At 44.3% G+C, this 25,676-nt stretch overlaps 1 protein-coding gene across 1 annotated transcript in view; it reads right to left on the bottom strand.

Moving 5' to 3' along the window:
- Positions 1 to 25,676, bottom strand: part of DCC (DCC netrin 1 receptor) — a gene marked incomplete at its 5' end in the record, with an annotated part of 230,009 nt that overhangs the window by 43,603 nt on the left and 160,730 nt on the right. The window contains 5 exons of the mRNA XM_014939750.1: positions 3,740 to 3,934; positions 6,298 to 6,405; positions 10,395 to 10,533; positions 14,201 to 14,439; positions 18,550 to 18,645. Coding sequence (XP_014795236.1) covers positions 3,740 to 3,934; positions 6,298 to 6,405; positions 10,395 to 10,533; positions 14,201 to 14,439; positions 18,550 to 18,645 — 777 coding nt within the window. The remainder of the gene's footprint in view (positions 1 to 3,739; positions 3,935 to 6,297; positions 6,406 to 10,394; positions 10,534 to 14,200; positions 14,440 to 18,549; positions 18,646 to 25,676) is intronic.

Here is a 25,676-nt window from a genome sequence, read left to right as displayed (position 1 = left end):
AGGGGGGGGGGGGGGGGACGAGGGGGGACGAGGAGGGAAACAGCATCATCTGCGGATTCGGGGCTACTGTAGGAATTTGAGAGTGGGAATTTTTAATCCCTGGGGAAAGGGCAGGGAGAGTTTTCCTTGCTCATCTTAGGGAATATTGGAGAGTGGGGCCACGACCTTCCTCCCTCTCTCTCTCCTCCTTCCCATTCCTCCCTGTAAAACCACATCCCACCCCGTGTTTTAATCGAGTTTCACATCATACCTACAGGTACGTTAACTTTTTCCAGGTTCTACGTATGGATACAACCTTTTGTGTGACTCCACTTTCACTTTCCCTAATTAAAAACGCTCAGCACCCGAGGAAGGTCTGTTTGTAAATGCTGGCTGGAAGCCAGAATAGGTAAGAATAAGAATAAGAATAAGAAAAACCACATTTAGCCAGCACAGCTCTGAGATTTGCTTCTTTTAGAAGAAGGGGGGGGAGTAGGAATGGAGTAGGAATAGGAAAAATCCTTGTAACGACCTCAAATTTTGGCCTAAATGATATTAAAATAGGAAAAGGTGGGAAGTTCAATCCTATTCCATCCTTCTATCCCAGGAATCTGAGTGTGTATCAGATTTTTCACGCTTTAAGTGATAAAAACATTGTAGGAGCATAAAAAAGCAGCTCCTCGAGTGATGGAAACCATCGCAGAGTGATTGAAGTTCTGGGTGTAAGGACAATTAACACAAGCTCAGGATTTGCCTATTTGCTTGTATATTATCATCAGGGGAGCTGAGGTGGAAGAATATAAACTCATTGCTCCGTGGTGGGGTTATTTACTGCTAAACACAGCTCCTTCTCACAGATCACAAGGTTTCCTTTAACGAAGGGAAGTCACTACAGAATCACATGGGGTTGGAAGGGACCTCTGGAGATCATCTCCTCCAACCCCCTGCCAAAGCAGGGCCACCCAGAGCAGGTCCCACAGGAACATGTTGTCCAGGCGGGGTTGGAATGTCTCCAGAGAAGGAGACTCCACCACCTCTCTGGGCAGCCTCTGCCAGGGCTCTGCCACCCTCACACAAAAGAAGTTCCTCCTCATGTTGAGGTGGAACTTCTGATGGTCAAGTTTGTGCCCATTCCCTCTTGTCCTGTCCCTGGGCACCACTGAAAAAAGCCTGGGCCCATCCTCCTGACACCCACCCTTAAAGAATTTAGAGGCCTTGATCAGATCCCCCCTCAGCCTTCTCTTCTCCAAAAGACTCAAAAGACCCAAGTCCCTCAGCCTTTCCTCAGCAGAGAGATGCTCCAGGCCCCTCAGCATCTTTGTAGCCCTGTGCTGTCCCCTCTCCAGCAGTTCCCTGTCCTTCTGGAACTGGGGAGCCCAAACTGGTCCCAGTGCTCCAGCTGGGGCCTCCCCAGGGCAGAGCAGAGGGGCAGGATGACCTCCCTCCACCTGCTGGTCCCACTCTTCCTGATGCCCCCCAGGACACCATTGGCCTTCTTGGCCACAAGAAGGCTACAAACACTTATGTTGTGATCACAACACAAAGAATATCTCGCTTTCCTTGGAGGAGCTTTTTATGCTCTAAAATATATGAAAGGAGACTGGTGGGGGGCAACTTATTGGGTCTTTGATGCTTGTTCCATTCCTCGTGGGGTTAAACTCCCCCTGATCAGGACAGGGATTCGCCATCAGAGCCCCACATCACCGTATGGCACATACACACTGGTCTGTTAATTATCATTAAGGGCAGGAAACCAACATTATTTTTTTTTTCCATAATTTAGAATGCACTCAAGACTTCAGAAAGTCTTTTCACCTCAAGCATAGGGATAGATTTGTCATAAAACTGGTTGAATGGTATTGAACATGACATATTTAGGGTGGGTATCATTAAGTATTCATGGCAGGGTATTAGACATAGTCCTTGTAGGCTATTACAAGATGTAACAAATGTATAAATTCATCTTTTTGGTATCTGTTGATGCTGTCTGATCTCGAATTCATTTCCCAAATGAGTTTTATGGTACTTTTGTGTAAACATTACAAAGTAGGTGATATCAAGTGCATTAATCTCTGGGTTTAGTTCCCTATCTGGCTCTCTGGATCTTTTCATATCTCATTAGTCGGCGCTTATTATATTTTGATGCCTCGACTCATTTGAAACTCCATCTAATAGACTTCCTCTGCTTGGCACAAACCCTGAGCATGAAATTAAGTTGGCACCACCGGCCTGATGGAGATGAAGCACCCGCAAAGCGCTATCTCGCCCCATTTCGTGGCGAATGAATAATCAGGATCTCACCAATCATTCATCCCAAGCGGAACACGACTTGGACAACCAAGTCCCACAAACCTGGGCAGGCAGTGATAAGCTCAGGATAAATTGATATCATGTCTCTTTTTTTTTTCCTGACTCACGCTAATTTATTAAAATCGTTGGATGAGGCTTTTCCCTCTCAGCTAGACTGGTGGAGAGTGTGTTTTAGAGACACTGGTACCAGTAGACCCAAGGGAGTGAGCTCTCTGACACCGCCTCATTCATCCGGAGCCTTCCTCAAGGGTTGAAAATGGGAAATGGGAGTTCCCCCAGCAGAAAAACCCACTCAAACACAACCTCTTGCCAACCAACCACTCGGGTCCCTCAAAGGGAACGAGGTGTTGCCCCTTCTCCCCCGTCGTTCCGCTTGGCTTTTCTACAGCTCGAGGGAAACGAAGTCACTTAGAACTGATTAAAAAGAAGGTTGAGTGTGAACGCTAATTCCGAGCCTCAATCTCCCTCATTTCCCTCCAGTCGTGACTTTTCAGGCCCATCCAGTTTCAATTACCTTCTGCCAAGATGTTCTTTTTCTACCCAAATCCCTGGATTTTCTCTGGAGAGGCCGCGGCGGTAACGTGCTCCCTCGTACACCACGCTTCTTTCCCGGAACGGGTTGGCTGTTTATGTCATTTGAGTTTTTCCTTAATTACCTCTCTTTTTAAAAGTCATTTCATGCCTTTGTGCAAACGAATGAGTGGCAGTTAAAAATATAAGGAGCGGAGCACCTCGCTTCCCACTCAAGGTAATATTGCTTACATCTTCCTAACGAGTAATTTCTGGGTAGATCACGTCAAGCAGCGGGGAAGAGAGAAGAGGAATCTCTCTCCATGTTAATTTGAAATTGAGTCTGATACAAGCGTGGTTTTTTTGCTCTCTTAAACACATCAGCACTGAAATATCAGCCAAAAAAAACATGGGTGCCCTTGTTTTGCCTCCTCCTTTTCCCTGGTCACTAAGGGAGAAGGATCAGGTATTAATTAGTCTGTTAATAACAGACACTGAGAAAATACTTGGCACGACTTCCCCCACGCAAAGGCAAGTTGTGTCTCAGTTTGCTCAGGTTTTTAATCAGAATTTTCCATGCCTGCTCCGTTGATAGGAGTGAGTCATTACGGGTTCCTACCGTCACCGGAGGATCCAAAATGAAAAGGGACCTCCCTAGAGAAATCCAGTCAAATCCAATTAGCTTTATTTACCGATGGTAGAAAGTTAGCTGGTGTCAAGAGAGCTTTCCTCCACTTGATTGAATTTAAAAATATAGTTTCTGCCTCATTATGTGGTTTACTTTTGTCAACTACAGTGTGTAGCATTTTGCTTTTATCTCTCACTAATAGTTTCAAGTACTAAGATCTCATCTGGCTGACATGGAATTAATTGCAAAGCTCCCACCGAGGCATTAGAAAATCCTATCTATCATTAATATCTAGATGATACAGATCCAAACCTTTCAGAGTCCGGAAGAAAATGGGATCGGAGAGGGGTCCCACTCCCTTGGCGTTGCGAGCCTGGATTCGGAAGTAGTAGACGGTGTCCAAGTTGAGGTCCATGATCTGGTGGGTGAGGCGGTCGCCGCTGATGGACTCCATCATCCAGTCGTCGATGGGAGCGTTCTTGTCCAACGTGTAGAAGAGGATGTAAGCTGAACAAACACAGTCTCTCTGTTAGTGCTGTCATCAAATTTTAACATTCTATTACAAAATACAGACAAAATTCACATTTCTTCAAAACCTGGGTTTTCTTTTCCACAGCAGGGATGGCAGGTCTCTATCAAAACAGCTTGAAGAATGCTATGACAATACACATTTGTCTATTTTTAGACCAAACCCACAATGATGGTACTCACTCGAAGAAATAACGATTGAACAAATATAAAAATAGGTAGCACACATTAAAATGCTGCTACAAGGACATTTCTCAAACTCAGGTGCACCATTTAGACCGAGAGCTGCCATAAACCAGATGATCTAAATCTTTAGCGTTTCAGCGCTGAAATAAAACTAAAGGGCGTTAACGACCCACATCAATTACTGGGTGCTTATGGGAAGCCATAAGGTATTTCTTCGCATGTGTTTTCTACAAGGGGAAAGTATTTTGGGGAAAAGAATGAAGAATTACAATTTTTTGGTAACTTAAGAGCACTACAGTAGCTACTTACCACTGAATAAAACTGAATTTTAGAACGTAGAGAGTAGAAGTACCAGTTTTAGGAGATGGTAAGAGTTTGTAGGAATTAGCTTGCCAGTAAATAAAATTTTGGGAAGAAGAGAAAAGCCTGTAAGTAAGGCTGTAGCATGCCCTGGAACATCATTTTCTACCTAACTTTGAAAATATCTTTTTTTATTTTCCTGAAAGGCCCCCTGGCTAATTAGTCACATGCAGAAAACCCACTCTAAGACTGGTCTGAAGTGTCGTGCTCAAGGATCGAGCCCAAGAGGGTCTTCTGGACTTCATCTTTGTGCCTGGATAGAAGTGGTATGTTTTTCTGGGTTGTTTTATATTTTTTTTTGCCTTGTTCTATATCACGAGATTTTACTTAGAGGCTTGTACCTCGGATGTACTAAAGCAATTTCTCTGAGTGTGACGTTTGGATTAACAGATATAAAGTTCTGAAAATGTTTCTCAAATCAACACAAAGACAACGCTCAAGCATTTGTAGGGATGAAGATTTGGTTGCTGGGGATATCCCTGCTCTCCCCAGGGAGTTGTTTCCTCTGCTTGATACCTCTAAGAAACATTTGACCGCGTAGGCAGTAAAGAAATAATCCCTACGAGAGTCATTCTTCCACCAAGTGCTACAAGAACGAAGCCTGGACGTCAGGGGACCCCGGCTGAATGCAGCTATTGATGGAAAAACTCCATAAAAGTTGCTGCCAGGGACTCAATTGACACCCTGGAAGTCAGGAAAGCTTTTATTTTCTTTTGGCTTTTAGTCACCGGGGAATCGGGACCATTATTTCAGTGCCTCGTCCATCAGAAGGCTCGTTTCTCTTCTCTAATGGCTAAATTGGGTTAGTGGAAACTGAGCTATTTCAGCAAAACAGCCTCCTTTCGGACACGGTCACGGATTGTAAAGCCCTGATGATAATGCAGAGTGAAATTAGACACCGTTACGCGAATCTCACCCAGGAACCGTTATCCCCAGGTGATGTCCATATGGAAATACACCCTTATTTTGCTGGAAATATGAAATGGGATGATTTCCTGGTGTAAAAATACATTGTAGAACTGGTCTGACCCAACCGTTGGTAGCCACGAGACCGTAACGGGCCCATTTTTGAAGACAAACAATATTTCTCCCCATAATTATAAGCCTCTGAGACGTCTACGAACAGCCTAAAATCATCATTTAAATGCAAAATCTCAGATGTACTGTATTTTTCAAAGTAAATTAACATTAAAGGTTTGTAATGGATTTCTTAATTAGGCACTAAGGTTCTATGCAATATTTTGGAAAATAAAATCTGTCATTGTGAAGCATCCATTAAGTTCAGTTCCTGTCAGTCAATATTAGGGTTTTTTTTTTTTTACCCTGATCATCATTGCCTTAAATTGTTATTGTAAAGTTAAATATCTACCAATAAATTCTCCCATTACGTGCTGCACTGAGCAACCTATCATTATGTATATTATGGATTGCATTATTGCCAAACAAAGTACTTATTATTAGTCATTTCTAATTATCATTGAGCAACACGTACCACAAAACCTCTGCTTAGAGTGCTGCATTTTTAAACTTATATTACTGCTTTTAGCAATTAAAAATGATTTACATCTCCTGAGTTCTAAATCTTGCTCTATTTCCACCATTGCCTTGAATCCTAGACCAAGTTGGTTGATGAGAGGAGAAGAAAATAAAATAGCTTCAGACCAAACAGAACTCAAGATTAAAAAAAAAACGAAATAGACAAAGGGAGTGGAAGCAGCAAATGATCAGAATGGGAATAATAATAAATAAATAAAAAAATAAATAAATGGGAAATACAGGATAATGTAAATGTTTACCAGTAATTTTTCCATTGGCTTCCAATGGTGGCTGCCAGCTGACAATGACAGCCCGGGGCTTCCCTTCCCGCGTGATGACTGTCAAATCCTTGGGAGCAGAGGTTGGAGCTGAAAACAGTGAAAATAATAGAAAACAGAGGTTATTCCCCTTTTTTTTTGCGTTCCTAACATGCCGTAGCAGGCACCAACCTCTCAGTAGGCTTTTACTGTGTTCTTACATCCTTTCATACATGAGGGTCCTTATAGATGCATTTCAATCACGTAACGTATGATTTGTCTCGAAGTGGTATTTTAATAGTGGCAATTGTACAAAACCACCGCGTGTGGATACGCTGGGATTTATCCTCCTCCTGCTAATATTGATCCTTCGAGTTAAAAAACCACCAAGAAACATCTAACAAGCTCTGGGAGCCCTATACATTTCATAACAGCAATAATATCAGGGCTTCTCTATTTTGTAGGGATCTAACAAGCTCTGGGAGCCCTATACATTTAATAACAGCAATATCAGGGCTTCTCTATTAGGAAAGTTTGTAGGTAAGCACCAGCATAAAACAAATATAATTATGTATATTCATTAAGTAGACGCTCAGAAAATCCTTAGCTTTTCTATTTCCACCGCATTAAAGAGGGAAGGTTGGATTCCTGAGCCTGTTTTGCAACCTGCCAGGACCTCTCGTGGAGCATCTCAGTGTTTTAAAATCACATCCTGAGACCGTGGTCAGAAAATCCTTAGCTTTTCTATTTCCACCACATTAAAGAGGGAAGGATGGATTCCTGAGCCTATTTTGCAACTTGCTTTACTAGTGCTGGCCAGGACCTCTCGCGGAGCATCTCAGGTGTTTTAAAATCACATCCTGAGACCGTGAAGGAGAAAGGAAAAATGGGAAGTTATTAAAAAATAATTAAGAGCAAGGAATAATATATTGGTGCTGAGGTCGTCGTTAATTTACTGGGTTTTGATACAGCGTGTTGATGAGTTAGAGCGTATAGATTCCCCCCACAGCATGGAGAACACAGGGCACGAGCATCCCATCATCTGTGTCCTACCCACATGGCCACCAAATGACTTGCTTGGATGTTCAACGAAAAGCTCTGAAGTCACTTTAGAAAGTAAAGCTTTAAAAATCTGTTGGATTGTGCTGAGCTAAACTGGCCCCATCTAAAGCCAGGACACGAATCTTCAGGGCGATGAACATTCAATGATCTCAACCAAGAAGAAAAAGACACGAATCTTCAGGGCGATGAACATTCAAGGATCTCAACCAAGAAGAAAAACAGTCTTTTTTCAGTGGTGCCCAGGGACAGGACAAGAGGAAATGGGCACAAACGTGAACAACAGAAGTTCCACCTCAACATGAAGAAGAACTTCTTTCCTTTGAGGGTGGCAGAGCCCTGGCAGAGGCTGCCCAGAGAGGTGGTGGAGTCTCCTTCTCTGGAGACATTCCAACCCCACCTGGACACGTTCCTGTGGGACCTGCTCTGGGTGGGCTTGCTTTGGCAGGGGGTTGGAGGAGATGATCTCCAGAGGTCCCTTCCAACCCCATATCATTCTGGGATTCTGTGAAGTTAAATCAGTAGAGCTTCTAAGTCCGCTCCTGTACCATGGGCTTTTCCACACCGGTGATCCCACGTTGAGTCCCACCGAGTGGCTCAAGTTGAGCTCTGCTTTCAGCAGATTGTGAACATGAGATACCACCAGAAAAAACCAAAGCTTTAGATGTTTCCTTCAGTGCTCATTAACACCCCTCGTAGCGGCAGGACTTGTGTAGGCAGATCTGGGGAGGGAACTTGGCTCCCAGAGTCGCTTTTGAATTATGGGCCTAACAGCTCTCCCCAGCCACAGCACTAATCTCCAGTGGATTCTGTATCGATGCTGATATCTACGTTCTTTAATATCATTACAGGAAATTCAACACGCGGAATGGGTACGAAAACAGGCAATAAAGATCAGCAGCGCGGGATGCCCTTAATTAACAGAGCTGCTCCATCAAGCTCAGATAATTGCATTGCGATCACATGGGAAAAAATCTAAGGACACGTATATTCCTTCTTATTTTCCCTTTGTTAATTAACTGGCGTGTACTGTGGATTTCATTTTAAAAAAAAAAAAAGAACCAACCCAACAAATCAATATTGACCAGGAGACTTCATTGGGTATCTGCTGGTAGAAAGTGATTTGTAATGGCACCTGGGATGTTCTCAAGGCCAGCAGTCACCCTCAGGAAAATAAAGCATGGGTAATGGCACATTGTTGGCCAAATATATGTTGCTGCCCCCAAGAGATGAAAAAGATGAATATTTTAAGCCAAATCATAGACATTTCTGATCTGTGGACGGAGGACAGCAGCAAGAAATCGACGCACTGGTGGAAAATCCAGTTCTGTGCTACGCAGCCTCATGCAGTTCAGTGGAATAATTTCAAAGCAAACTGGGGTTTTCAAAAGGGGGGGTGTGTGTTATAATTCTAAAAGAAATGCTAATTTAATGGCAGACCCTACCCTTGTTTGAAGACAACCCAGCGATTAGGATACGTGCTTCCATTGAGGCCTACGCGATCACCAGAAGCAAAGCCCAGGCCTACTATTTCCCTCCCGCGGTTAATTGAAGGCACACAAAAAAAGAAACAATTAAGTTTTGGAGAGGATGTTCTTTTCTGCAGAGATGACTACGTCTCCAGCCCTTTTATCCCACTGAACCAAGGTTCCCTATAATCCGTCGCTGGTGCCCGTTATCAAAAGAGCATTTAGCCCCCCTTTCAGAAGCTGAAGTGTCTTTCAGGTCACAGCGGCCTGTTTGGAAAATGCCACTCAACCGCTTAAGAAGAGCAGCTAAATTAAGCCTTCAAAGACTTATTTGTTTATTCCAAGCATATTGTTAATCTTCACGACGGCTGCTTGCTGGAAATGGAACACAGATGTATAAAACCAACATTTTGCACAGGGTAGACAGTGGTGTCTTCACAATAAATACAACGCAAGCTGGAAAGCCTGCTCACTTGGCTTTTTTTTTTAAATTTTCCCCACCTTTTTCTGTTCCTGTAACTTTGTGCACCTCATTTCAGTCTCTCAAATTCCAACTTGGGTGAACCCACACAGCGAACAGCTAAAATATGTCCACACAGTATTTTGAGGAGACCTGTGAGTCAAGACCTTGACTCAAGAAGGACGTGCATTAGAAGCAGTCACTGACTCCTTTTTACTAAGTGGGTAAGATGGGAAGTCATGAACTTGAGACAAAACCAGGTAGGACTCCATCATAAAGTACCAAAATCATTGTTATAGAATCATTGAATGGTTTGGATTGGAAGGGACCAGGAAGGGACCAGGTCCCACCAGACCAGGTTGCTCAAAGCCCCTTCCAGCCTGGTCATGAACCCCTCCAGGGATGGGGCAACCACAGCTTCTCTGGGCAACCTGGGCCAGGCTCTCACCACCCTCACACCAAAGAAGTTCTTCCCACATCTCATCCCAATCTCTCCTCTTTCAGTGGAGAGATTCCTCACCCTTCTCCCTTGTCCTATGGCTCCCCTCCCTGATCCAGGGTCCCTCCCCATCTCTCCTGGAGCCCCTTGAGGGACTGGAAGGGGCTCTAAGGTCTCCCCAGAGCCTTCTTTTCTCCAGGCTGAAGCCCCCCAACTCTCTCAGCCTGCCTTCCTAGGAGAGGGGCTCCAGCCCTCTGATCATCTTTGTGGCCCTCCGCTGGACCCATTCCAACAGGTCCATGTCCTTCCTGTCTTGAGGACTCCAAAGCTGGACACAGTACTCCAGGTGGGGTCTCACCAGAGCAGAGTATAATTGTTCCCATCTGCTCTTGGGTTTCTTTTGACAAGTGAAAAATATTTGAAATTACTAGCATTAAAAATCACAGATATTCATTATATTATGGGGCAAATTATGACACACAGGCACAACCATCTCCTACCATCTTACAATGCCACCAGAGCTCAGCAGAGTGACTGCTCTGCTTTGCTACCCGTGAAAAAAAGTGGAGAAATAACACCATTTTACACCTACGCTGTTGGCTGATCTCCATCAAAGCTTTTGATGACAAATAAAAAACCCTAAAAAAAGCCTTTTCAGCAGCTCTCCCCGTACCTGCTTCATAGGTGGTGGCGTGGGCCGTCATGCTCCAGGTGCTGGACCTCCGACCTTTGGTGACCATGACGGAGAACTCGTACATGGTGTTGGGCTTCAGGCCCGTCACGGTGTGACTCAGGGCGGTGGTATCTGCCGACTGCAAAGAGAAAAGAGCGTGTTCATAAACCACACTTCTGCTTGGTGAAATGGAAGATGTTTGTATATTAGATTTTATTGGAAACATGCTATTGATTTGCCTCCCCGTGACACGTCACGACCGACCAAACAGATTAATGTTGATGCGAATATTAAAATTGTCCTTTTCTTTTGGGCTGATTTCGCCTCCTCCTGCAGTTAAGGACCGATTTGAGCCAAACGGCGCTGGTATCGAAGGAGACGAGCGAGGAGAAAATGATGGGACAAATTGGTGACAACTGAATAAAATCAATCACCACGCTTTTCAAGCCACAGAACCTGGTGTGCAATCCTCCAGCATCAACAATTCAAGTCAGTTAAAGGGGCTTTTACGTGTTTATGCATCTATAGATCTAAAGTGTACTGAGGAAGGACAACATAATACGACTTTCTACCTTGATATTCACATTTGCCTGATGAACTTCAACAAAAGCAAATGTAGGGTGCTGCGCCTGGGGAGGAAGAACCCCATGGACCAGGACAGGGTGGGGGGTGACCTGCTGGAGAGAAGCTCTGAGGAGAAAGACCTGGGAATCCTGGTGGACAACAGAGTGACCATGAGCCAGCAATGGGCCCTTGTGGCCAAGAAGGCCAATGGCATCTTGGGGGGCATCAGGAAGAGTGGGACCAGCAGGTGGAGGGAGGTCATCCTGCCCCTCTGCTCTGCCCTGGGGAGGCCCCAGCTGGAGCACTGGGACCAGTTCTGGGCTCCCCAGTTCCAGAAGGACAGGGAACTGCTGGAGAGGGGACAGCAGAGGGCTACAAAGATGAGGAGGGGCCTGGAGCATCTCTCTGATGTGGAAAGGCTCAAAAGACTTAGGTCTTTTGAGTCTGGAGAAGACTGAGGGGGGATCTGATCAAGGCCTATAAATACTTGAAGGGTGGGTGTCAGGAGGATGGGGCCAGGCTTTTTTCAGTGGTGCCCAGGGACAGGACAAGAGGAAATGGGCACAAACTTGACCATAAGAAGTTCCACCTCAACATGAGGAGGAACTTCTTCATTTTTGGGGGTGGCAGAGCCCTGGCAGAGGCTGCCCAGAGAGGTGGTGGAGTCTCCTTCTCTGGAGACATTCCAGCCCCACCTGGGCACGTTCCTGTGGGACCTGCTCTGGGTGGCCCTTCTTTGCCAGGGGGTTGGACTAGATGATCTCCAGAGGTCCCTTCCAACCCTGTATCATTCTGTGATGCTGTGATTTGGGAAGCAGTTCACAAGGAGGCATCCACCGGTAATGCCATTCTGACACTAATCATCAGGCGACTGAAAAAGAAATCTACTTTTACTAAAAATAGGATATCAAGTTTCCAGCACACCACAGAATAAAGCAGTAATATTCAAGGAGGAGTGGGAGAAATTTATTTTGCAGAGACATTAATAAATGGGCTCTATATGTCTCCGCAGTAAACTGTTTTATCAGGAGTGCTTGGACAGATGTTTTGCATTCTACTTAACAGGAAGACTTAATGCAATACCCGATTTTATCATCTTCATATTTAATTAAAACTCATCCTTCTTGGAAATAAGCAGTTTTGCAACTTCTCTGTACTAGAGGTTTACTCCAACAGAGAATCTCCCTCTATAAAAAGTCTCACTGAAGGAAAAAGAGCCCTTATAACCGATATCTTCATAAACTACTCACCCAAAATGACTCGCCCACTTCCCAAAATCTACCTCCTTGAGTTCATACAAATTATTCTTTGACTAAAGGCTGTATTTCAATATCAGGAATAATAATTTTCTCCCTCAGAAAAGCTTTTGGAAGAAATGAAATGATTTATGGCATAAAACACCTCCTCAGCATGACGGAGGGTAACTAAATCTGATAAATATTACTATGGAAGACCTCAAATATTACACATGATCAGGAAAAATACACATGGCAGAAACAATAGGGTTTGAACCTATTCCTGGACAAAATAAGTCTTTAGTGGAACATAAAGACATTGGGTTCTTTTTTGTAAATAGAAAGTTATTTGTTTCCAGCTGAGTGTTTTCCTTTGACTCTTTCGCTCGATACTAAAATATTAGCATTTCAATAGTCCCCAGCATCCTTGAAGTTAATACCCCAGCGAGATGAAGGGGGTGTAACTGTCTCAAGCACCTTTAGTGATGCCACACCATGCCTGTTTGGGACTCTCTGTACAAAGCTGGGGGGGGCAAAGTTAAATTTCCAAACTTCCAGCTTCAATGGGAAAGGCTAAAACCTTCATTATTTTAGATTTGATACAGATTTTTTAAGCCACGGGAGACTTCAATGGGAAAAATCTCAAAAGACTTAGAAATTTAATGCCAACACAGAGCCAGGTGCTTTGGGAGCCCAGCTTCAATGGGAAAGGCTAAAGCCTTCATTATATTAGATTTGATACAGATTTTTTAAGCCACGGGAGACTTCAATGGAAAAAAATCTCAAAAGACTTCGAAATTCAACCCCAACGCAGAGCCAGGTGCTTTGGGAGCCCGATCCAAACCCCTCTGAAGAAAAGAGGTCTTCCCTCACTGTTTTCAAAGAACAACATAATGGGTTTAATCTTCTTTCTTTGAAAAACGTGGTTATTTCAAGAAAGCTTTTTTATTGTTTCTACTTTTGGGTGATTGAACTAGGAGAAATGAACTGGACCAGCTCTTTCTGTGCTACCTACAGACTGGTCAAACTAGAGATGGTGGCCAAAAAAAAAAGGGTAATTTCACTCTTGCTCCTCTCCTCCTCGGTCTCCTGCTCCTCCAGTGGCAAAACATAATGCTGTCTTTTTTCTGGAGCTTTGATTTCCTCACTAGAGCCGTAAACTGGGACTCGTGGTGCTTCCCTGTGCTACACTCCTCATTTTGTTGGACGTGGAAATCCATGTGGAAATAGGGAGTCAGATCAAGGTAGGGCATTCAACACAAATCACGTCCATGGCAGCACAAGGACTCGGCCAAATGCTACTGAGCCAAATTCTGACGGAGGGGAAAAGTGGAAAAAAACCACTCAGAAAAGGGACTGAAGGTCCAACCTGGCCTTGAACCCCTCCAGGGATGGGCAGCCACAGCTTCTCTGGGCAACCTGGGCCAAGGTCTCACCACGCTCACACCAAAGAAGTTCTTTCCCACATCTCATTTCAATCTCCCCTCTTCCAGTCTAAAACCATTACCCTTCATCCCATCACTACATTTCCTGATCAAGAGTCCCTCCCTATCTCCCTTGTAGCCCCCCTGAGGGACTGGAAGGGGCTCCAAGGTCTCCCCTGAGCCTTCTCTTCTCCAGGTGGAACAACCCCAACTTTCTTAGCCTGTCTTCATAGGAGAGATGCTCCAGCTCTCTGATCATTTCTGTGGCCTTCTGCTGGACCTGTTCCAACAGGTCCACGTCCTTCCTTCAACAGGTCCATTTCTTTCCGTTCATGCTACACTATTCTACTCCCAAATCTATGACTAATTTCTGTCTCATTGGTAAAGATCAAAGATCACGTGGAATTAAAATACAACCGACCGCACGGGTTTCTAGGAAGCAACAGTTACTCAAGCAAGTCTCCTTCTGATGGAAATGGGACTTTTCGTGGAGGGAAGTTCCTAGAAGTCAATTCAGAATCTTTGTGAATAAAATAGAAACAGATGAAATAGCTCAGAAATCCGTAACGTGTTAAAATGTCACCTTGTACTTAGCACTTGTCGAATAGCTCGTTCTCCATCGGACCGTGTAGAAGCGAACCTCCGTTGTCTTTTGGTTCTTTGGGACAGAGTTGTCTGCCCAGATGACCCTCACTGCGTCATGAGTAAGTGTAACAGCCTGGACACCTACTGGTGGGAGCATGGGGGTGGAGATATCTGGGACTGAGGTAGGGAAATCATCAAGCAAAGGATAAAAATCAACTTCTAATGGATCAATGGGGTCTGGGTCCATACATCACCAAAATGAGCATTCCAAAAGAAATGAATAAGGTAAGTTAAACAGAAAAAAAACCAAACAACAAACCAACACAAACCAAACCAAAAAAAAAAAACCAAACAGCCACCAAGGGGCACACATCACGATGGGTTAAATGCATGGCATTAATGAGGAGGAGGAACATGAGGAGAACAGAAAGAAAGGCATTAATGCAAAATGAGAACGCATCAGCAACAGTTCAGTTACATCACTACAAACAAAACCAACCAGCCCTAAATGATATTTTACACCACTTTTTAAAATACTTCCAGGTACGCCGTGTTTCCTTCACACGAGACCAGGTCAATGCACAGTCTCTCTTTAAAACAATTTGTATTTTCTTTACAAAATTTAACCACTTCAACGAGACATTATTGGAAACACCCACAAAGTGGAGAAAGTGTCATTTTCCAACCTGATGTCTAGAAGATGCCATTTTCCAACCTTTCCTACTAGGAGTTAGCTCTGCTTTTCTCTCTCACCAGCCTCTTTCAGGCTCTTTTGTTGTTTTAGGCTCTTGAAAGGAACATATTCTGCACCTGCTGAAATGTTTGTCAGGGAAAATAGAAGACAACAGTCTCCCTGCCGAAATGAAGATCTTGCAATTGTTGGTTTGATACCATCAGCGTGATAAATGGGCACGTCCAGGCGTGGAGATGTGGATTATCTTCAAGTGGGCTTCCTCCTCAAGGAACAAGCAGAGTTCTTCTCCCATAGAATCATAGAGTTGTCCAGGTTGGAAGGGATCGTTCAGATCATTGAGTCCAACCATCAACCCACCACTGACAAACCCACCACTAACCCATGTCCCTCAGCACCACATCTGCCTGGCTTTTAAATCCCTCCACGGATGGTGACTCCATCCACCAGTTGGTTTAAAGCCCCCTGTCCTTGTTGAAGCACCAGGTCAACTTCTAGTCTATCTTACAAAACGATACTTACTGACTCGTTATTCACCAGTTGGGATTGTTCTAAACCCAATTTCCAAATGCTGCGGGTGAAGCACGCCCAAAGGTTGCTCGGGGCTCTTTTCCCCCTAAAATACTGTGCTAATTAATTAATCAAAGCAGAAACGACTCTACTACTTCCTCACTGACAGCTGCCACAGTTTGTCTGCTCCACGTCAAGCTCTTGACACTCTTTGATCACTCCCTGGTTTACGGGTTGGTAATTTCTGATTCAGAGCTTCAGGAGGTCACAGCATCGAGAAGGAAAAAAGCAGAGGAGATGAGGCTGTTTGAAATGTTTGATATGGTGTTAGCTTCCACCTGCTGCTTCTCTTCTCTCCTTCCATCAAAATCTGCTTGATGAGAAGTCTGAACATGAGCGTTGAAGGAAATGAAGCGACTCATGCTCGGGGCTCTTTTCCCCCTAAAATACTGTGCTAATTAATTAATCAAAGCAGAAACGACTCTACTACTTCCTCACTGACAGCTGCCACAGTTTGTCTGCTCCACGTCAAGCTCTTGACACTCTTTGATCACTCCCTGGTTTACGGGTTGGTAATTTCTGATTCAGAGCTTCAGGAGGTCACAGCATCGAGAAGGAAAAAAGCAGAGGAGATGAGGCTGTTGGAAATGTTTGATATGGTGTTAGCTTCCACCTGCTGCTTCTCTTCTCTCCTTCCATCAAAATCTGCTTGATGAGAAGTCTGAACATGAGCGTTGAAGGAAATGAAGCGACTCATAGGAGTCTCCTTCTCTGGAGACATTCAAAACCCACCTGGAGAAGTCCCTGTGCAACCTGCTCTAGGAGGACCTGCTTTGGCAGGGGGTTGGACTAGATGATCTCCAGAGGTCCCTTCCAACCCCATGTGAATCTGTAGGGATCCAAAACCCCAAAGCACCATCCACATGGGAAGAGATGGGGAGTTAAATCTCTTTTTTTTGCCCCATCCTGGTGAATCCAACTTCTGCGAGTGGAAAGTGAAGAGTTTCTTCTCCTGAACTGAAGTTTTCCAAAACCGTGAATCCAACTTCTGCGAGTGGAAAGTGAACAGTTTCTTCTCCCAAACTGCAGTTTTCCAAAACAATTAGCTGTAAACTTTGGAAAGTGAGCCCGTTTCTGTTGCTTTTTTATTTATTTTACAAAGTGATGATGGCTCATCATGGCATTAACAAATAATGCATTTCTTTCCTCCTTTTCTTTCCCAAACCGAAACCCCAAGTCCTGCTGGAGAGGAGATTATGGAAAAAGGCTGGGTTTAGCAAAACAAATGGTCAGACGTGATCCATCAAGATAATTTAGTTTCTCAACCACGTCACCGTTGACCTGAGGAAGAGGGAAATGTCTATAATCCAGCGGGGGCTGAAAATAGGGCCCTAAATACAGCTTCCATTTCCCACCACAGTTTCATTTGCCGTGATTTACGTGTGGACATCTGTCACTTGGAAATTGCAATTTTGGGACAGAAAATAGTTTCTCAGTCTCTTTGGAATTGCTTTGCGAGTATCGCACGTTGCATAACTCCAGTTTGCACACCCTATCCACACCAGCAGATGCCAAAGTATAGCTATTTATAGGCCAAAGTGACACAAAAAAACAGATTTTTGGGGTTTTTTGGTGGCCTGGGTGGATGGGGCTGCTGCTGAGTGGAAAACACAGTTCCTTCTTTGAGATGTTCCTCCAGGAACGGCCCAAGCCCCCAGCTCCTTTCAGAGGCTGCATCCCTTGGTTGGTGGGAAGCTCCAGGCGTGGACATCTCGCAGGTGGACATCTTGCAGACAATCACCAGTTCCCAAAAACAGAGCCCAAGCCTGAATTACCTTTTTCACACCCAAATATCATTTCGTTTACGAGAGGTTATAAGCAGACATAAAATCAAATCCCACAGGTCAAGCGGGTCATTTTAAAATAGAATCCACAGGGAACAAAAAAACCCTTAAAAATAAAAGTATATTCTACATTTTGAAGCAAACTCACCGGAAAAAGATTTTACAAGACACACTCAGCCCAAACGACCTCTATAGACTCCAGACAAGAAGAATGATTAACAATTTTGAGCCAGAACTTCCCTGACACTTATTATATCCGATGTAGCTTGTTACGGTTACCCTTAATTGTGCAATTAATCTCTTTTTTTTTTTTTCCCCTTTCTCCTTCTGACTTTCCAAGATTTTTTATGGGAATACTTCACAAAAGCACCGGGGATAAGAGGTGGTTTTTTCCTCCTAGAGCCACCCAAGTGCCATTTGGTGGGTTTATTCCTCGTGGTCCACCCAAGCCAGCGTCAGCGATGGGGTTTGCTCTCAGTGACACAGCTCCCCTTTTCCAGGCAGCTCTGAACACCATGGGTGAAACGCGAGGGAAAAACCCTTCACCAAAGGATGGTGTCACTCCAGAGGAAAAACACAGTTGGTTTTTAGTTTTTCTTTCCCAGTTCTGTTCTTTTAACCCCTCGTGGGTCCCAACCACACACCGGGTGGTCGCGGGCAAACCACCAGGCAGTCTGGAAGACTAATACATAAGAATAATTCTTATTTTTCTAACTTTGCCAGTGTCCCAAGATGAATTTGTGAAAAAAACCAGCTGCCTAAAAGCATCCTTCTCCATTATCCTGCCAGGAAAATCTTACCAGCATATTCCTTGGACCTTTTGCAACCTTTCTATGTCCTTCTGTAAATATGCATGATGATGGCGTGGTTTTAACTAATTCCTTTTAATTTAAACTGCTTTAAAAATAAAGAGGAAATAAAAATATCTAATTCCTTTTAATTTAAACTGCTTTAAAAATGAAAAGGAAAAAAAAATAAATTCATCTGGGCTTAATTCAGGGAAGTTATTCATCACTATCCTGCCCTGAGCTTTAAATATTTAAATTGTTTGGGAGTCATGCTTCTCCTAAGCCAACCCACCCCAAAGGGCAAGCGGTTGTGAGCATCCCATTAAATCTCTACAGCCAATTTCTGGAAAGGGTAAATAATTCATCTTATCTGTGTAGCGACAATAAAGTGCAACATGGAACAGATTTATTCTAAGCAGGGACCTGGAGGTTGCTGAGCTCTTTTCTTCCATTGCCTTGACCCAAATGCTTTGCTTGAGGTGCCCCTTCGTAGGATCGTGAACCAGGGACTCACCTGTCATGGACCTGGTGGTCGCGCTTTCGTAGAGCGGCACCCCTTCGCCGGCGTTGTTGAAGGCCTTTAAGGAAATCACGTAGTGGGAATTCGGCTCTGCAGGAGGGGAAAAAAAAAAAAAAGAATAAGGCAAAATAAAGCACATGCTGTTAAAAGGTGGATCTGGGATGCAGAATGGACGAGGGCTTTGCTGAAAAACAAGGAAAAATAAAATGAAGTTAAGCAAACGCCCGTGCAACGTAAGTGATGAGCGCAACTGGTGCCCATCAGAGTTGTCTCCTTTCCAAAGGCTTTATTTATCTCGGTCTCTTGGTGCTACCTTCATCACCAGTGAGCTGAAGGTCTCTAAACCATCTGCAGGGAGGTGAGGGATGCTGTGGGGTACCACTGCCTCCCTGATGGATGGTCCCCCCCTGACCTGAGCTCCGTCGGGAAGGGAGGCATGCACATGCTGTTAAAAGGTGGATCTGGGATGCAGAATGGACGAGGGCTTTGCTGAAAAACAAGGAAAAATAAAATGAAGTTAAGCAAACGCCCGTGCAACGTAAGTGATGAGCGCAACTGGTGCCCATCAGAGTTGTCTCCTTTCCAAAGGCTTTATTTATCTCGGTCTCTTGGTGCTACCTTCATCACCAGTGAGCTGAAGGTCTCTAAACCATCTGCAGGGAGGTGAGGGATGCTGTGGGGTACCACTGCCTCCCTGATGGATGGTCCCCCCCTGACCTGAGCTCCGTCGGGAAGGGAGGCATCCAACCCCATGGAGCTTCTCCCAAGGACACGTTTCCATCCTGCAACGATGGGGGAGATGCTTGAGGTTCACCATCCACAAAATCCATAGAAATGAGGTGCTCAGCTCTCCTGCTCCTCAACCCAGCCCAGGGCAGCTCATGCACCCCCAATAAATTGCTTGCTGGATGCTGAGCAAAAAGCCTCCCTCTCTTAATTTCCTAATTGCATCCATAATGGCCATTCCACCACTTTTTAGCTCCCCAGAGAACTCCTCACGCTCTGTTTCAATAGGAAGGACGCGACAGACAACATGTAACACACAGGAATTAACTTCTGGGTGCAACATCCTGGTTTCCTGTGGGGCTCGAAATCCATTCCTCTAAATTATCTCCCTAAATTTAAACACAGCAAAGCTACATTTTCCTCAGAAAAAACCAAAGCAATCCATTTTCCTGATTTTTTTTTTTTTCCCACATGAATTGTTTAACCCCTGGTCATTTGTCGTGATTTTTTTATTTTTTAAATTTTATTTATACAGAGGAAAATCGCAGCTGAAAACCACCGGGTGCTCAAACACCTGCCAAAAATGGGAACTGCCTCCTCAAAAGTTCATTAATGAAAAATAACTAAACGTTTGCGTGCGGAGAAGCATTTATTAACGTCACGTTGCCAAAGAGCTGCTGCAAAATTCCCTATTTCATCTCCATTCCCACCAAATCAGCTCAGCGTTGATTAATGCCGTTACAGGGAATCTGAAATGAGTAAATAATCTTTTAAGTGCTTATCGCATCTTGTTCCTAATATCTTTTCCACCCACAGATTTGGGACTTAATTTCCCGTCCAGAAGAAACGGTGACATATTTTGTTTAATATTCAGGTGACTTGGGTGCTTCTGTTGCAAAATAAGAGCCAAACTTTTAAAACCTGCCAAATGAATGACGGGGGCATTAATAACTCCCTGCGCTAAGTAGCGTACGCTCATTAATTCACTCGGTACCCACTGTAACATCATTAGTCATAAGGAAATTATTCCGTATTCACGGAGACGCAGTAGATATTTTAATATTATTTCCACTGTATTATTAGCAGACCACTTTTAATTTCTAACTTGACTCTCAGAACGCTCCAGATTTCACCCGAAGATTTATTTATTGAGACAAAAAGTCATTATTTGGCTGAGGGTTTAATAACGTTCAGGAGTTTCTGGTGAAGAAAAGAGAAAACCCTACGGAGAGTCTAGACTGAGTCCAACGCTTCCTTCTACCCATTTCCCAGCTCTTGTGCCTAGTTAGGAGTTTTGAAAGATACCTGCCAAGGGGTTAATACAGACCATTCTGGGTAGACTTTTTTGTCTACCCAGATGAATTTTTAGGACTTTGAGATGTACCAGGTATTCGCTGGCACCCGCAGTGAACTTGGTGACCGCGCTGAAGAAGACACCTAGACATGGGACAACGTTTTCAGCCTATTCCTTTCCAGCTTTCTGTAAATTAGTCCAAAAAAGTCACCCTGAAGAGTGATTTTTTTTTTTAAACTCTAGGAACCTGATTCTAGAAATGACTGTCAAAACCCCACAGAACCATCAGGTCCACTCATCCCCAAGAATGAAAAAAACAACGTCAATGATTTACGACGATTGAGGGGACCGATGGATGGTTTATATTTATAACAAGGCAACGTTTGCAAAAAACAAAGCTGGGGCTGAGGCTGCATGAGCTGCAGCTTTCTGTTCAAAGCCTGAAAAAATTCAGGTGGTTAATTGGAGCTGCTGCTAACTGGAGCAATAAATAATTGCTCGACTCTCCCCTTAGATAAGAGGGGAAAAAGGCGATTTGCCACGGTAGGGTGTTCGAGCGCAGAAGGAGAGTTTGCTTTAGCCCAAAATATAATGAAAAAAAGTGAAAAAGCATTAATATTATCGTGTGAAAGAGAGTGTTTTTTGAATTGCATTGTGTATTAATAATACTTACAGGGTCACTTCTGGTGCTCTTTTTTTTTGGTAAAATGCCACTGTCTGGAGAAGGAGTCCAAAAAAGGAATGTTTTTTTAATGTGAACCCATTAATAAATGCAGCAGGTAATGAACAAGGCAAAGAAACATAGAAATGGGGCTTTAGGGATGACTGTCAACAGAGCAGTTGCAAGAATCCAACGTGGTGGGCATGAGGAAGAGTGTGACCAGCAGGTGGAGGGAGGTCATCCTGCCCCTCTGCTCTGCCCTGGGGAGGCCCCAGCTGGAGCACTGGGACCAGTTGTGGGCTCCCCAGTTCCAGAAGGACAGGGAACTGCTGGAGAGGGGACAGCAGAGGGCTACAAAGATGAGGAGGGGCCTGGAGCATCTCTCTGATGAGGAAAGGCTGAGGGACTTCTTGGGTCTTTTGAGTCTGGAGAAAAGAAGACTGAGGGGGGATCTGATCAAGGCCTAGAAATACTTCAAGAGTAGGTGTCAGGAGGATGGGGCCAGGCTTTTTTCAGTGGTGCCCAGGGACAGGACAAGAGGAAATGGGCACAAACTTGAACCTAGGAAGTTCCATCTCAACACGAGGAGGAACTTCTTTCCTTTGAGGGTGGCAGAGCCCTGGCAGAAGCTGCCCAGAGACCTGGTGGAGTCTCCTTCTCTGGAGACATTCAAACCCCACCTGGACACGTTCCTGCGCAACCTGCTGTGGGTGGCCCTGCTCTGGCAGGGGGTTGGACTAGATGATCTCCAGAGGTCCTTTCCAATCCCATATCATTCTGTGAATTCAGAGCTAAATTCTGATTTTTCTTCTCCACTGATTCCTATTTATCACAGTGAGGAACACAGCTCCGTAACAATGCTGTTACCACCTTTATTTGCTATTCTGGAGCATCAGGAGGAGAGAATTATATGCCTTTTATTTTTTTTTTTTTCTTCCCTGGCAGAAGACATCTCTTCTTGCCTTTGAAGAAGCCGAGCAAAGAATTCAGCTCTAATTAGAGCATCAGCCAAGAATCCCCATGTCAGTGCTGATGTGGAACATGCTCTGGAAATAAAGTTGTGTTCTGCAGCTCAACTTGAAAAAAAAAGTGAAAGTACATGAAGTTCAACCTAAGTAGGAACAAAATCAATTCCTTCTACTGACAGATGTTGTTACCGGAAAGAAAATAACCAACAAATAGCAACTTATTCCAGATACCACAGTTATTTTCTTCTTTAAGTGGGTGAAAGTCTGACATCTCTACAGGCATTACATGGGGTCTTTTGACAATTTTTTCATGCATAATTTAATTGCATCTTTAAGTTATAAATATAAAATAAACACTTGATGACTAGATGCGAATCACAATCCAAGGAAAACTCCTCGCCTTCAACTACAGCGTTGGGAAGAGGGTTGTGCACTCAGCTGATTTTCCAGAGCAGCTCCTTTATCTCTCAAATAAAAACTCATTCTCAAGTGCTCTTCTAATTTCCCACTTTAGCAACTACCTGACACGAGGGACCTGCAGAGTGTTCTACAGATCAGCACCCTGGGAGATCTGGAAATGGGATGGGACCTCCTGATCATCACGACAACGTAGCGCATCCCATCACACCACTCAGATCTACTGTCTTCCACTGAAAAACATCTGAATTGATCCTAATGCAATGTAGCCAATTAAATAGCAACCAAGATGGGTTATAACTTCAATAACCTTCTCCCAAAGCCTTTCCTGATCCTGACCAGACATGAAATAGCAACTTGTTGAAGATCCGATCCCTTCTACTCTACTTGAGCACCAGCATCTATCCATGAGTACAGTATAATAACATGCTCAGGCTGCTATTTGAGGAGGAAAGCTCCCATCTTTTGCACATTTTCCCCCATAACTAAGCTGTTTTTAACTGTAGGCTACAAGAGTCTACCCTTGAGATGGCAGAGGCAGCAGTAAAGTGTCCATCATGGCCAAGCTGTGGCCGCCCCGTAGACAAAGTGGAAACAAAGATAACTCATCACCCAAGATGGGGTTTGACAACCTCCTGTAGTAAAAAGACAGGATGGAAACTGCAGCAAGAGAAATCCCAGATTTTGATGTGAGCAGAGTAACAAAAAACACATTTCCTGCAGGAAAAGCCCTTTGCAAAGAGAAAAGAAGTGTGAAGACATCACGCTCAGTCATCGATAGTACCAGTATCAGTTCTTAGACCTCCTAACATTACTTTATTGCCAGGAAAAGGTAATCTATCAATAGGGCAAATGTCAAATTGAAGCAGAAACTCTTAAAGTATCCTTTAATTGCATTAGCAAATTTAACTATAAATATCCCGCTAGAATAGACTACCATGGTGAAATTCTCCAAATGACTTTCTCTTGCCAGCAAAGAGAAAACCAGTTTAATTCGATTCCTTCCAGGCACTTGGTACCTCAGCAATAGCTGCACGTCAGGGGTGGACGAGGAGATCATTTCTGTGATGTTATTTCATAGAATGTTATCGGGTAATCTGAAAAGACCCACTATCAGAAGGGCTAAAATGGGCAATAAAAGGCTCACGTATTTTTTTCAATAAAATAAGAGACCTACCAGTGAATTATCCTTTCTCCAACACAACAGAATTAGCAGATATTTCCATTTTCTGGTAAACCGAACCATCCGCAATAACAGAGAAGAACTTTGGCCAGTTAAGTTCAACTCACCAAATGCTATAAAATCCAAGAAAGCATTTTCCATCGTTAGAGAAGATGGCTTCTTTGTAACTGGAAAGCACAAAAGGTAAGTTTTTGGAAACTTGGCACGTTTCTCCCATGCCAAAAAGGCTTCATCCAATGTTTAATGGTGTTTAAGCATCAGGAGTACCTCTATCTCCTGAAAATCAATTCCTTGTGCTTAAGATCTGGAAGAGTAATGTAGATTGCTGAAGGAGGCATCAAAACCTGAAACTTTGGGCTTCAGAGAATTCCCAGCTGAGTGTTCAAGCCCTCTTTAGACAAAAAAAACATTCATTTTGAGAGCTAATATACAGAGAACAGCAGAAACTTGGCTTCATATCTACAATATGGCACAAACTTCTCAAGAAACGATGGACAAATCACTGGGTTTTGTGTGTCTTAAGTCCCTACTTCTTTTTCTTATCTCTTTTTTCCTGCCATCTCTTTGAAGTGGAGTCTCACCATATGTTGCCAAGTTAACGAGACAATCAACCCCCGATCTCATCTCGAACCTCTGGGCACAACTGTAGCACAAATAATAAAGATATGTTAATATGGAAACAGGCTTTTAAATTATTTCCTGTACTTAATTGAAAATTGTCCCTGAGGAGCGCAGCTCTGCCCATCTGCTTCACAGAGATGTGAGGGATGAAGGACAGAGGGGGGTCCTACACATCTCCATTTCAAACGAATACAACCTGACCTGTAATTTTTAATCCAATCTCACCGTTGAATCTCTTACGACTGTTGAAGGCACGTTCTAGCTCTTTGGAGGATAACCCAGGGCTCCGGTCATCTTCCAAGCATTTGGTGAGGTGGCAACACCCGGGGCTTTGTCTTTGCTGTGGTGTGAGCTCCAGCAGTGTCCTACAGCAACTGGACCTCCTCGTCTTAGAATCAATCATAGAATTGCCTGGGTTGGAAGGGACCTTTCAGATCATCGAGTCCAACTGTCAAACCAACACTGACAAAAACCATCACTAACCCCTATCTCTAAGCGCTGGTCTTAGAATCATAGAATGGGAAGAGTTGGAAGGGATCTTCAAGATCATTGAGTTCCAAGCCCCTGCCCTGGGCAGAGACACCTCCCACCAGACCAGATTGCTCCAAGCCCCCTCCAACCTGGCCTTGAACCCCTCCAGGGATGGGGCAGCCACAGCTTCTCGGGGCAACCTGGGCCAGGCTCTGACCACCCTCACACCAAACAAGTTCTTCCCCACATCTCATCTCCATCTCCCCTCTTTCAGTGTCAAACCCTTCCCCCTCCTCCTCTGGCTCCCCTCCCTCATCCAGAGTCCCTCCCCAGCTTTCCTGGAGCCCCCTGAGGGATTGGAAGGAGCTCCAAGGTCTTCCTGGAGCCTTCTCTTCTCCAGGCTGAACTCCCAACTCCCACAGCATGTCTTCATAGCAGAGGTGCTCAAGCCCTCGGATCATTTTCGTGGCCCTCCGCTGGACCCACTCCAACAGGTCCATGTCTTCTCACAGGTTGTGTCCTCGGCAAGACATCCCTCTGCAAACCATCCTGAGAAGTCACCACAGGGACTTTGGGTGGGCTCACCACGGAGAACGTGACCCTGCAGTGAACCAGCGAAGGTCACGGCATCAAAACAGGTTGTTGCAGCTGGATGATGATGATGTCTCTTGCTTGTCTGGGGGTGCCTATATATTTATAGGTCCTCAGGCTGATCCCGGACACATTTAACTTGGAAAACACTAGGGGAAGTGTTTAACGGAGCAAAGAGAATTTATAATG

The sequence above is a fragment of the Calidris pugnax genome, unplaced genomic scaffold (assembly GCF_001431845.1).
Source record: "Calidris pugnax isolate Ruff unplaced genomic scaffold, ASM143184v1 scaffold79, whole genome shotgun sequence".
In the NCBI taxonomy this organism is placed as follows: Eukaryota; Metazoa; Chordata; class Aves; order Charadriiformes; family Scolopacidae; genus Calidris; species Calidris pugnax.
This window is presented reverse-complemented; position numbering and strand designations above follow the sequence as displayed.